The sequence below is a fragment of the Carassius carassius genome, chromosome 10, assembly GCF_963082965.1.
Source record: "Carassius carassius chromosome 10, fCarCar2.1, whole genome shotgun sequence".
Lineage (NCBI taxonomy): Eukaryota > Metazoa > Chordata > Actinopteri > Cypriniformes > Cyprinidae > Carassius > Carassius carassius.
In genome coordinates, this window is record NC_081764.1 from 30,992,633 (window position 1) to 31,006,590 (window position 13,958).

At 44.8% G+C, this 13,958-nt stretch overlaps 1 protein-coding gene across 1 annotated transcript in view; it reads left to right on the forward strand.

The window, feature by feature from the left end:
• Positions 1-402: 402 nt before the first annotated feature.
• LOC132152173 (centrosomal protein of 170 kDa-like) overlaps positions 403-13,958 on the forward strand; it is a 29,342-nt gene continuing 15,786 nt past the window's right edge. Inside the window, exons 1-8 of the mRNA XM_059560937.1 lie at positions 403-491; positions 11,375-11,530; positions 11,778-11,867; positions 11,964-12,042; positions 12,241-12,299; positions 12,838-12,991; positions 13,075-13,212; positions 13,470-13,931. Coding sequence (XP_059416920.1) covers positions 11,426-11,530; positions 11,778-11,867; positions 11,964-12,042; positions 12,241-12,299; positions 12,838-12,991; positions 13,075-13,212; positions 13,470-13,931 — 1,087 coding nt within the window. The 5' untranslated portion in view covers positions 403-491; positions 11,375-11,425. The remainder of the gene's footprint in view (positions 492-11,374; positions 11,531-11,777; positions 11,868-11,963; positions 12,043-12,240; positions 12,300-12,837; positions 12,992-13,074; positions 13,213-13,469; positions 13,932-13,958) is intronic.

The window sequence follows — 13,958 nt, forward strand, 5'->3', positions numbered from 1 at the left end:
CGTGTTGTTGTGTTGTGTTGTGAGCTGTTTTACAAATCTTTTACAGTGCCTCACTATTATTTATGTTAATACGTTTTGGAATAATCTACTTTTTGTTTGGCTTGTGTACAAATGTGTTGTATTTTTTTAATTGTACATATTTATTTTTCTTTGCTTGTCGATGCTATTCAAGTCTCTAGGTCTTTTTTGTAATAGATATTGAAAAAGTTGTGATAAAAAATTAAATGCTTTTACTTCAGTCCATAATTCTACATTCATTTCTTATGTCTGAAAACTGACAAACGCATAAACAAAAGTAAGCACACATATAAAATGAAAATCGTGTATGCTGACCACTAGGTGCACTTGTCGTCTTGTTCTTTCTTGACACCGCAGCGCCATCGTGCGTCAAGACGCGCAGCTGCACCTCAGACTGGGATGGGCAGAGCAGCGCTACTCCGCGCGCAAGAGCAGACGGATATCATTTATGGAATAAATACATTGGGATTTATGTAAGTGATGCAACGTGTTTTATACACTAATCACAATTTTAATGGACACGTACGGTTGTAATTTTTAAAAGCAAATATTTTGCATGATGGAAATGGGTAGGAATTGGCTGTTATGAGCTCTAGAGGAGACCGATCCGGCCTATTACGGACTGTACTCTAGCGGCGTTTTATACATGATGAAAACAGGAACACGCTTGTTTAAAAATATTTAAGCCTATACATGCGTCGATGTATAGGCTTCACCTCGTGAGCGTTTTATATACGGTATAGTGTAAATGCGCACCAACGTTCCGTATAAGAAGCAAGTATTAAAATATGCGCTGGGTGTAGGCTATAGTGAGCGACTCTCTTAAAATAAACATCAGATCTATCATTACCGGTGCAGAACAAGGCCAATACTTGAAGGCAGAGGCGGAGACTGACGCTACTCTCACACGCAAATGATGCGCTGCTTCTTTAGATGATAATGATGATGATGCACATATGCATATGTGGCATGTGTTAGGCTGCAGTTTTTTTCTTATAATGGAATGACAGGCAGCTTTTAAGAAAACCGACTACGCCACTCTGACATCGCTCAGAGAATAATTGATACACCTTATCTTAAGGCACGCAAGTTAGTTGCATTAGGAAGGAGCAGAGACGTGAATATCAGGCACAATAATTCTTTATTAGCAATAAAAATCTCGTTTAAAATCAACTGGACGTGCCAGACAGAGCATGCCACCACAACTGATCATTTATGTGATCAGAGAAGGAGACATGATCGTTTTAACAAACACTCTCAAGGACATACAGTAATACTGCACTCAGGAGCTTTAGCTGAGGACTCAAGAACAGGTAATACCTGGCTTCACACACACACTTTAGGGCAACTCACACCACTGCACACAAAATCCGTGCGTCTCACTGCACACCACACCCTGTGTTCAAACCATCACCAATCCACAGAAAAGGAGAAGGGGGATTCCTGGCTGGAGCCCCCAGCATCTAGCAAAAGAAACACACTCAAAACACACACACTTCCACAGTAAAGAAATAATTTCAGAATTAATATAGACAATAAATTACTGTACTAATAAACCCAAACACTCGCCTGGGACGATAGCTCCCATTAACAAATAATTTCCAAAATAAAGAAAGAAACGAAACAAAAAAAAATTTATAACATCATCATTCCAATCATAAAACACAAACCATAACTATCAATCAAGGTGAACAGGCAAGGGAGAAATAGACTGTAGGACAACGGCGATTCCTCGCATTAAATAGGCCTTCTGAATCGAGTACAACAGATCTCAAACACCTAAAAAGGGGAACACAATGGTTAATACCCACGAAAGTGCTTAATGTCTCGACCCAATCAGGGAAAAGCTTACCAGACAATGACGTCAGTCAATCGCTCATAACGAGCCACTTTTAGATGGTTTGGTTTCGCTTTGATCCTGTCACGTAAACTGGCCTGGATATCTCTGAAACAAGCCGCTGATGAAATCAGTCAAGCACTAAACCGCCCACCAGGTTATTTGATCTCACTTTGATTCCGCAGTGTCGTATAAATGAGTTCACACATGCCTGCAACAAGCGTAGACAATCGCCATTGTAAAAAGCACGCAATGGCTAGCGTAACACCACACTCGAAATGCCCGCACGTGGGAATGAAAAGGGAACCACCGAGTCAACAGGAAGCAGCGTATCCTAACCGACTGAAAGAGGCTATTTATAGCCAATCGGAAATGACGTGTCCCAATACTTAAAAGGGAAATTGACGGCGAGAACCTCTAGCTTAATTTGCATAAGTGGGAAATTGACGGCGAGAACCTCTAGCTTAATTTGCATAAGTGGGCAACATAAAAAAAAAGAGCATTCGGTCACATCTACCCCCGACATTTTCATCGTCGACCCGACGATGGATACTTTATTCACCCAGGATTTTTAATGCCAAGGTCGGAACAAGGCAACCACCGCACTGGATATCGGACTATCGCCTGCCCCTCCCTCGTGCCATGGTCTTCCTACAGCTCGGGGGAGGCGGTGGGGATTAGGATGGTGTCCTGCCATCAGCCTTCTTGTGCGCCTTACCCCCGTATCCTGCTCAAGAGGAGTAGGCTCTGGGGACCGCACTCTGGCCACCACCTCACCTGTGGTGGGTGCTATAACCTCTGCACTCTCTTCCTCCTCGGGGAGATTGTCTGTAACCGTGTGGTCCCCTCCGGAACCCCCTACTGGGACCTCGACCAGTGGCACTGACCTCTGCCCCCCTTGAGGAGCGTCGGGTACCACTACAAACCAGTCTCCGATCTCCTCCTCTTCCTCCGTAGATGCTATTGGTCCCCCCAAGTTACATTCAGGAGCGTTAAGCAAAGGACTCGCACCCACCCAAGGTTTTATTGCCGAGCGATGTACTCGCCTCACCTTACCCAGATTGTCCACTGGAGCAATAGAATATACCTGTTCACCCGCCTTCACGATCTGGTATACTACCGGGCCCCAGAGATCGTGTATTTTATGTCTACCCCTCACATTAAAAGCCCGAAGAAGCACCAACTGACCCTCCCGCAAAGGTTCCTCCCGGACATGCCCGTCATGCCGGACCTTGCGACGTTCCGCCGCCGTTCTTAGCTGCTCTCTCGCCCCCTCAAAAGCTACTTTGAGCCTATTCTGATGTTCCAGGACCCACCTCTGCACACAGCCAGCCTCTGGTTCCTGGACTCTCCCAAGCAGAAAATCAACTGGTAGGCGTGGCTCCTGACCAAACATCAAAAAATGCGGGGATTCCCCCGTACTCTGGTGAGGGGTACTATTATATGAAAATAGCACCTGAGGAAGGCACGACGGCCAGTCACCCTTCTGAGAGTCGGGCAGAGATCGCAACAAATCGTGTAAGGTCCTATTAAACCGCTCGCACTGTCCGTTACCAGCCGGGTGGTACGGAGTAGTGCGAGACTTCTCAACACCATACAAGTGGCAAAGCTGTTGGATGAGAACGGCCTCAAAGTTCCGACCCTGGTCTGAATGAATATGACTCGGAACACCGAGTCGACAAAACCATTCAGATACCAGAACCTGTGCCACCGTTTCAGCCCGCTGATCTCTGGTAGCCACCCCCCACGTGTATTTAGAAAATACATCCGTCATGACCATAATGTTCTCTATGCCAGACCGGGAGGGTTCCAGAACTGTAAAATCTATGGCCAGGACTTCGTTTGGCCGGGAAGCCAACAGGTGTCCCATAAAACTACTGTGTGCTGAGGGGAGGCCCTTTGCATGCTGGCACCTCTCACAATGCTGGCACCAACGGGCAATCTCAGAGGCCATATCCGGCCAATAACACCGTTGTCGAACCAGCTGGGTAGTCCATTCCACACCCTGGTGCCCATGCTGCTGATGTAAATGCATCAGAACCTTGTCCTTCATAGCCATTGGCAATATGACCTGCAAGGATTCTTCCCCACCGTCTGAGCGTCTCACCCGACGATACATTACCCCATCCTGCTCCACCAAGCGGTCCCATTGCCGAAGCATGGTGACCACTGGTTTTGCTAACTGCCTGCGTTCCCCCGATGTCGGGGGCGCTTGCCGTCGCCAGAACCGTAAAAGTTCTCCAATATGGGGGTCAGCCCTCTGACTGGAACGCATATCTCCCAAAGATGGGCCTGGGAACACTGTTACCTGGCTCACCTGGGCCACCGGTCCTGCCTGGGGTGCTTGAGCTATCTCTTCTGGGATAGCCAGCCCCGGAACTAGACTTTGAATGTCCTCCCTAGTGGGTGGATTCTGTCTAGACAAAGCATCTGCATTCCTATTGCAGCGACCCGACCTATACCTGATCTCAAAATCGAAAACAGCCAACTGGGCTGCCCAGCGCTGTTCGGTGGCCCCCAGCTTGGCTGTAAGAACGTAGCTGAGAGGGTTGTTGTCGGTGAATACCACACATCTATGGCCTAACAGGTACTCCCTAAATTTCTCCGCCATGGCCCACTTGAGCGCCAGAAACTCCAGCTTCATAGAGCTATAATTGTCCATATGGCGCTCAGTGGGCCGAAGCCCACGACTAGCATATGCTATCGGTCGTACCTTCCCTCCCTGCTCCTGGGACAATACTGCCCCCAAACCCCCATAGCTGGCATCAACCTCCAGGACGAAAGGCAAGGAGAAATCGGCATAGGCCAGCACCGGGGCCATAGACAGTCGCTGCTTCAACTCCTCAAAGCTCCGTTGACACTGTATAGACCAGGCATCGGCAAAGTCCTGCTCTGAACACCTCCGACGTTTTGGATTTGTCAGCCTTGCTACTAGCCCATGTAACGGGGCAGCTACTTTTGCAAACCCCTCCACGAACCGACGGTAGTAACTGGCAAATCCCAGGAAGGAACGCACCTCACCTGCAGTAGTGGGACAACGCCACTGGGTCACTGCCTCAATCTTACTTGGGTCTGTAGCGACCCCTTCAGACGAGACCACGTGACCCAAATACTTTACCTTCCTCTGGAAGAATGAACATTTTCCCAATTTAGCTTTTAATCCCTCCCGCTGCAGACGATTCAGGACCACCCCCATTCGAGAGAGATGTTGATCTACTGAGGCCGAAAACACAACTATATCATCGAGGTACAAAAGGAGAGACTGTCCCTGTTGATCACCAAACAGTCTTTGCATCAAACGCTGGAAGGTGCTAGGAGCGTTACACAGCCCAAAGGGCATCCTGTTCCATTCAAACAAGCCAAATGGAGTACAGAAGGCCGTTTTGTATCTATCCCCCTCCGTAAAAGGCACCTGGTTGTACCCACTGGCGAGGTCCATGGTAGAAAACCATTGGGCACCCGTCAGTGAGTCCAAGGTCTCCTCGATACGAGGTAACGGAAAAGCATCCTTCCTGGTGCTCGCATTCAGACGGCGGTAGTCTACGCACAAGCGCAGACTACCATCCTTCTTTCTCACGAGCACGATAGGTGATGCATAGGGACTACTACTCTCCCTAATTATTTGTGCCTCAAGAAGCTGGTTTATGTGTGCTTTCACTACCTCATACTCGGACGGAGGTATCCGCCGATGTCGCTGCCTAATGGGAGTATGATCTACAAGGGGTATGTCATGAGAAATGAGACCTGTGCACCCAAGATCCCCCTCATAGGTGGAAAACACAGACTCATAATTCAACAGCAAGGCCCGAACTTTCGCCTGGTCTGCCATTGGCAGTACAGACAGATCAAGGGAATCAATCTGATCCCGCACCGGAGTAACTCGGGCCGCCTGTACGCTTGCTGACACTGCCACTGGCTGAACTTCGCTAATCTCAGAAGGCAAACTCACCACATCCACATATCTTAACGCACCAATAGTAACTCGTGGATACAGAACGATATCCGTTGTACCGACATTTACTACCGGTATATATACTGTTCCTCGGACCACTCTCACCAAAGCAGGGGATGCTAACAAACCTGCTGGGAGACCTACCTCTGGAGGTTCAAATAAGACTGTCCCATTGGAATACTGGGTTGAACAGGTAGCAGCTACTAGCTTTAATGTCCCCCCGGGAATACGATTCACCTGGCGACCTCGTACCCTGACTTGACCCCTGACAGTTATGACAGGCTTAATGTCTGCCTGATGACAGTGTTGCAGTGCCTGTGAAATAAATGAAGGAGCCTGTGACACAGCCGGTAGCTCGAAGAGAGCAGAGCCATGCTGGCCAAAGAGCTCCTGGTAGCAACGGCCCAAAACATTCATCCCCAAGACCCCAGGGACTCGGCCGGCCAAACCACCAGGAGGGTCCCGGACCACCAAAACCCCACACCCCGAGAGCGACCGACCACAAAGTTCGATATCTAACTCCAGGTACCCTATATACGGAATCGACAAACCGTTCGCTGCTCGCAATTTCAACCACTGGCATGAAAGGAGTCGTTCTGGTCCCCAAGGTTCAAAATAAGTAGTAAAACAACTTTCTGTGACAGTCGTCACCATAGAGCCAGTGTCCACTAGACAAGACACAGGAACCCCTCCCATGTGGACGACGAGCTGCGGACAAGACGACACCAGACGAGCAAGTGAGTCTGGGCTAATCAGGTGACTTGAGCCCCTCCCTTCCCCGACCGAGCGGTGGCTCAACCGCTCGGTGGGTATTAGTTTTCCGGCGGCTGGCCGGATGGAGCTGGTCCCCCTCCCCGGGGTGGACCTGCCGGCATGGTAGGCTGAAACCGGGCAGCTCTACGCTCCCCCTCGCACTCCCTTGCGAAATGTCCCGGTTGATTACACCGCCTACAAATGATATGACTGAATCGCTGTACTCCACCCCCCTGTTGAGTTCTCTGAATGTGGGCTAAACTTTGAGTAAGTTGATTTAATTGTTGTTGTTGCATTTTCATCATCTCCTTTAATTCACGCAACTCAGATGACCCCCCTGGAATATTACCGCCAGGCTGCGACTGTCCATGCACCCCATATTGTATACAGTGTGCCGTTGGAACAGAATAGCTACGTCCCCTTGCGCCCCCGGGGGTCCCCTCTCGCTCCCAACGAATTGCCTCACTACGCACTTCAAGCAACGTACTATCGGGGCTACGTCGAACTAACTGTTTTAACTCACGTCTAAGTGTATTATCGCTAACATTTTCAACGAACTGATCTCGTAATAAGGCCCCAGTATTGGGCATTTCATGTGGCGCCTGTTCCTTAACCTTCTCCCATAAGCTCATCAGGGCCAGGGAGAATTCCACAAGGGTCTCCCCTTCCTGCTGTCGCCTAGAGAAAAACAGTTCCTGTAACGCTACATATGATCGCGTACAACCATACAATTCGCGCAATGCTGCGATGATTTGGTCTGGATCTCGCCGCTCTACCCCCGAACGATAACGAAGCTCTTCACGTGCCTCGCCCTCCAAATGATCGATCAAAAAGAAGGCTTGGTCAACAGTAGCCATATGACGTGCCCTCATACAAGCGCGTGCCTCCTCTAACCATTCATTAATATCAATGCCGGTCCTACCATTAAATTTTGGGCACTTATGATCCCTCGGAATAAACACAAATCGCTCGAGTGGGCCAATATCAGGAAGTGAAGAACTACCTGCTGAAGTCGGTGCCGCAATAGATGGATTACTAGCTGAAGCATTAGGGGCTGGGAGCACTGCTGATGTCCCCTGGCGCAACTGCTCATTATCAGTCCGCAGCTGGGCCACCAATGCCCGCAGCTCCTGCAATTCTTCCTCCATACCACCGGGTTACCTGAATGGGCTGAGACTAAATCCCCAAAAAAAATAATGGCTACACCACCCGAGCACTACTGGCCGCACAGGGTCGCCGTTGTCCTATTCCTGTTCAACAAAGTAAAATGAAACAAAACAACAACACAAAATGAATATATAATTCACATCTCTGTCCCACACCAATGCTAACCCTGCCGACTACGCCACAATGTGGCATGTGTTAGGCTGCAGTTTTTTTCTTATAATGGAATGACAGGCAGCTTTTAAGAAAACCGACTACGCCACTCTGACATCGCTCAGAGAATAATTGATACACCTTATCTTAAGGCACGCAAGTTAGTTGCATTAGGAAGGAGCAGAGACGTGAATATCAGGCACAATAATTCTTTATTAGCAATAAAAATCTCGTTTAAAATCAACTGGACGTGCCAGACAGAGCATGCCACCACAACTGATCATTTATGTGATCAGAGAAGGAGACATGATCGTTTTAACAAACACTCTCAAGGACATACAGTAATACTGCACTCAGGAGCTTTAGCTGAGGACTCAAGAACAGGTAATACCTGGCTTCACACACACACTTTAGGGCAACTCACACCACTGCACACAAAATCCGTGCGTCTCACTGCACACCACACCCTGTGTTCAAACCATCACCAATCCACAGAAAAGGAGAAGGGGGATTCCTGGCTGGAGCCCCCAGCATCTAGCAAAAGAAACACACTCAAAACACACACACTTCCACAGTAAAGAAATAATTTCAGAATTAATATAGACAATAAATTACTGTACTAATAAACCCAAACACTCGCCTGGGACGATAGCTCCCATTAACAAATAATTTCCAAAATAAAGAAAGAAACGAAACAAAAAAAAATTTATAACATCATCATTCCAATCATAAAACACAAACCATAACTATCAATCAAGGTGAACAGGCAAGGGAGAAATAGACTGTAGGACAACGGCGATTCCTCGCATTAAATAGGCCTTCTGAATCGAGTACAACAGATCTCAAACACCTAAAAAGGGGAACACAATGGTTAATACCCACGAAAGTGCTTAATGTCTCGACCCAATCAGGGAAAAGCTTACCAGACAATGACGTCAGTCAATCGCTCATAACGAGCCACTTTTAGATGGTTTGGTTTCGCTTTGATCCTGTCACGTAAACTGGCCTGGATATCTCTGAAACAAGCCGCTGATGAAATCAGTCAAGCACTAAACCGCCCACCAGGTTATTTGATCTCACTTTGATTCCGCAGTGTCGTATAAATGAGTTCACACATGCCTGCAACAAGCGTAGACAATCGCCATTGTAAAAAGCACGCAATGGCTAGCGTAACACCACACTCGAAATGCCCGCACGTGGGAATGAAAAGGGAACCACCGAGTCAACAGGAAGCAGCGTATCCTAACCGACTGAAAGAGGCTATTTATAGCCAATCGGAAATGACGTGTCCCAATACTTAAAAGGGAAATTGACGGCGAGAACCTCTAGCTTAATTTGCATAAGTGGGAAATTGACGGCGAGAACCTCTAGCTTAATTTGCATAAGTGGGCAACATAAAAAAAAGAGCATTCGGTCACACATATAAGGTTATTCTAACCTAAATATTTCCGCTTAAAAGCTAAAAAAACACACGCTACATTCATATAAAAGAAAATTAGGCGTATGAAGCTGTAGACTATTTATGTAGCCTATACATGTATTTTTTTATGCATTCTAGAAATTAGACATTTTTCGCATTACAAAAATAAGAATGGTGGAAAATCTAGCATTACAGCAACGGGAACTGGGCAGATATGACATGAAATGTACTGTTAATTGGTCTCATTTTTCTGATGCATCATCTTGACATGCTCCCTTATTTGTGGATTGTTACAGACAAATTGGGTCATATCACTTTTCACTATGCAGTGTCCCAGGGTTAGTCAGCGTGCTGAATTGAAGAACTGGTTCCCTTTTGAATCATGTATTTAGAGTTTTATTTGAACTATAAATTTTAAATTCTTTTATCATTATTAAACAATTGTTAGGCAATTTACTTCCACTTTTAGAAAATTTTCTTAATTTTTATTGAAAATGAATTCTAATGTGATGGGAAAAGTGAGAATAAAAAGAGCTGGGCAAAACCCAAACTCGAAGCCGATCAATCGCGTTACAAGCTAGTTTTCCGTGCCCAATGCGTTACTGCCTACACCCCCCGAAACAGTTTCATACGCTTCATATTTAATGTTGTGTGACAATAGTGGGCGGAGCTACGGTAGATTTGTACTTAGTAATAGACACTCCGAATAATCTTGTTTTCCATTTGCATTAAAATGATTTTTATAACCACACTGGCATACAATTTTACTTAAGTAAAATGAACTTAATTTAGATCCCCCCCAGGAAACAAGACTAAATATATAATTGTCTTATATAGATTTATTTACATATATTTGTACTTGAAATAAGAAAATAAATACTTAGTAAGAAAAGCATTTTTGCAGCGTGCATGAATGAATTAAGTATTTAAACATCGCTTGTGCTTTAAAAAGGGGGAGGAGACCGAAAGAAACTCTGGGTTTACCGAGGAAAACCTGCTCCCGACAACCCAATATCACGGCAATTCGTACATTTTTCATGAGGTGGCTTATTCGTACGACGATTCGTATGACCACACTCGTACAAATTCATAGGATTTTTGACAAATCGTACGTATTTTACGAGTTGCACAATTCGTATGAATTTGTACGAATGACCTACACCTAACCCCGCCACTAAACCTAACCGTCACTGGGGTTTAGACAAATCGCATAAAATCGTACGAGTGAGGTCGTACAAATTCGTACGAATAAGCCACCTCGTAAAATACATACGAATTGGTCGTGAGATAGCATGCTCCCGACCAGGTTAGGTCCCTAGAGTAAGTTACCATGGTAACTGACTCTTGAGTATAAGTTACCTCTCTTTCAGAAACGGGCTTGACTTACCCTGCTTTTGTCGGGTTTGACGAACCTTCCATTCTGAAATGTAAAACCTAGAGTTTCCCTTATTTCAGGGTTAACATACTCAGAGTTTTTCACTTAACCTCCTTTCTGAAACAGGCGACATCACGGATAATGCCTTTTGATTCTAGATAAACAACACGCGATGTGATTGCTGTAATATTGTTTGGGGAAATGATTCTCGAGGTTTTGTTACTTAAGCACAGTGTTGTAGGTCTAGGTAAGCAAGCACCACTAATTTTAGTTTTCAAAAAGATACATAATTGCTCAAAATATAGAAAGCATAAAAAATGCTTGTATAAGGGAAAGAGGTGCATTGTTTAGGTTGTTAGAGGAGTCAGCTGCTTGTCTGGTGCTGCGCAATAAATTATCCAATTTTTTTTAGGAATGGAGGAATTCACTTCAACAGGGTGAATTTAGCCTCATGCACTACTCTTTAAATAATGCAGATTTATAGAAAGCATTGATCATGCCAAGCTGTATGGCCCCATTATTATCGTATTTAAGACTGGGATCTATCAATATGTTTACTGATAATTTTGTTGTAGTTATACAACAGATAAATTAGGCAACACAAATTCCTCTATATTCACCTATTACAAGTTGAGCTGAGCTTCTCTAATTCATCTTGATTCATTCAATGTTGGCAACAGTTCCTCTATGACCTCTCAACAGAATGATGTAGAGAGAGTTCATGAGGAAAAAAGGAGGCCTGGTTAAGTCAAGATGAGTTTGACATCCTGGTTCTTGGTGAGTGGCGGGGGAACAAGGCACCGCCTTCCCCGGGAAATGATCTTCGTGGGACGGGACGACTGTGAGCTTATGCTGCAGGTAACATGATCTCTGTCACTCATACACAAACAGGAGAATCATGTCATTGTCCCTTCAAGGCTAGAGTCAGCTCTCCCTGGATTCACAGCTTTGTACTGTATTTGTGTAAAGTGCATTTGTAGGAATTTGCTGGGAATTCAAAGTTAATTCCCTCTGGCCCACCTTCACCTAGAACCCAGCATCCACTATTCTATTACACAGCAAATTATTTATTGCCATAATCCTTTATCTTTTCTTTAAATTCTAGTCTCGTAGTGTAGACAAGCAGCATGCTGTCCTCAATTATGAAGTAGCTACAGATGAACATAAAGTTAAAGACCTGGGCAGCCTGAATGGGGTGAGAAATGTGTCCGTTCATAATATATATTCATTTTGTCTTTGTTGGAATGTTGGAATCATTTGGTGACAGCTGACCTCTTTTCTTCTTCTGTAGACATTTGTTAACGATGTTCGTATTCAGGAACAGCAGTATATTACTTTGAAAATGGGTGACAAGCTACGGTTTGGCTATGATATCCTTTCAGGTGCAAATTAAATCACAGTTTGATTGTCAGGTTAGATTTTTTACACTTTAGCTGGTTTCTACAACCACAATATACATATTGGCTATGTTTAAAAATAAAAAAATTAATGTGCTATGCAATTATGATTGGACCAATTCTATGCATGGATTTGTATTTCGATATTATTTTCTCCTTAACCCATCTTACATACCAATCTATTTACCGTGGTGCGTGGAGAGTTACATGTTCCAGAGGAAGCACTGAAGGTAATAAAAATGCAGTAATACACAAGCATTTAAAAGTTTGGGGTTTAAGTTTAAGAAATTAGTAGATTTATTCTGTAATGATGGATTAAACTGATCCAAATTGACATTAGGACATTTATAACGTTAAAAAAATATTTACTTTGAATAAAAGCTGTTCTTTAAATTATCTATTTATCAACTAATGCAAAAACAAAGTATCAGTTTCCAAAAAAATCTTCAGCAGCACAACAATTTTTAACACTGATATGTTTCTTGAGCATCAAATTTAGCTTTTGCCATCAAAGGAATAAAATGCATTTTAAATTAAAATACAAAATAGTTATTTTAAATTGTTATAATATTTCGCAATATTACTATTTTTAGTGTTTTTTTATCAAATAAATGCAGCCTTGGAGAGCATATAAGATTCATTTCTAAAATATTTTACTGATTTAAGGCTTGATATAATCTCTGTCAATATGCAATTCATTGGAGTCAGGCCTATAGGACAGTATGTAGTATTCTGTATTGACTTTCTTACTTTTACTTTAATGGACAGCATGAAAAGTTCACCAGTCAGCTTCAGCTAACCAAGAAGCCTTCGCCATCAGGGGAAACCAGCAAAAGCCCAGAGGGCAAAGGGGCAGAGGGAGGAAAAGATACTGAGGCCAGACCTTCAGAACCACCACCAAAACCAGAAGAGAAAGTATCAGGTGAGTAGAAGATGGGTTGTATATGTGTTTACAAAGAGTTACATGTAGCTTACCAAACTCAAAGTATCTCAAACTTTCAACAGGGGACATAGCTTTGTTCCACAGAGGAACTCCTCTTTATGGACAGCCATCTTGGTGGGGTGACGGGGACGTGGATGATGAAAATTCTGGGAAGCACGATGCAAAGGCCTCTGAGCAAAAACATCCTAGATTTGATGCAGGTAAGATAAACCCTCAAATAAGGTACAAAGGCTGTCACTGGGGCGGTAGCCTTTTAAAAGCTGCTTATATATACTATTAAGATATTATGCACACTTGAACTACTCAAGCACCTTTTGGGGGTAAATAAGGAACAAAGATGCTCCTTTTGAAAAGATACTGCCCTACTGAAAGCTTTTGTTCCTTTTTTCTGTAGAGTGTACATTGCTGTCAAGTTCATTTGGTGTGATTTCATTGCTTATGTTACACATCCATCCAGGCCGTAAAGACACTGCAACAAAGACGCAGGTAGTACCACAGAATTTGGGGACCCAGGAACCAAGCTACTTTGAGATCCCCTGTAAGGAGACTCCTCCAGTAGGCGGTGACACAGGAGAAAGCCTTCCTACTAGTTCAGAGGCAGTTGCGTCAGCTTCCACCATCCCTGCTCTGGATGACGGAGTACATGGACATGCCTCCTTCACTATAGAATTTGACACAGTGGCTTCAGGGAAGGGCAAAGAGCGAACTTCAAAGGGCTCTCAAGACCATCAACAGCAGCTGAAAAGAGGGGCAGGGGAGGAGCTGAGTGCCTTGCAGGCTGCCATGGTGGCAGCGGAGGTAAAGGTGGCAGACTGGCTGGCACAGAATGAGCTGCCACTAGCTCGTTCTGAATCTGTTGCTGAGGATGATGGAGAGAGCGTAAAGAGTGATGTGCCGGTTCAGCTAAGGAGCCTTAGAGGTAAGTTGAAAGAGTAAGGAGTTACAG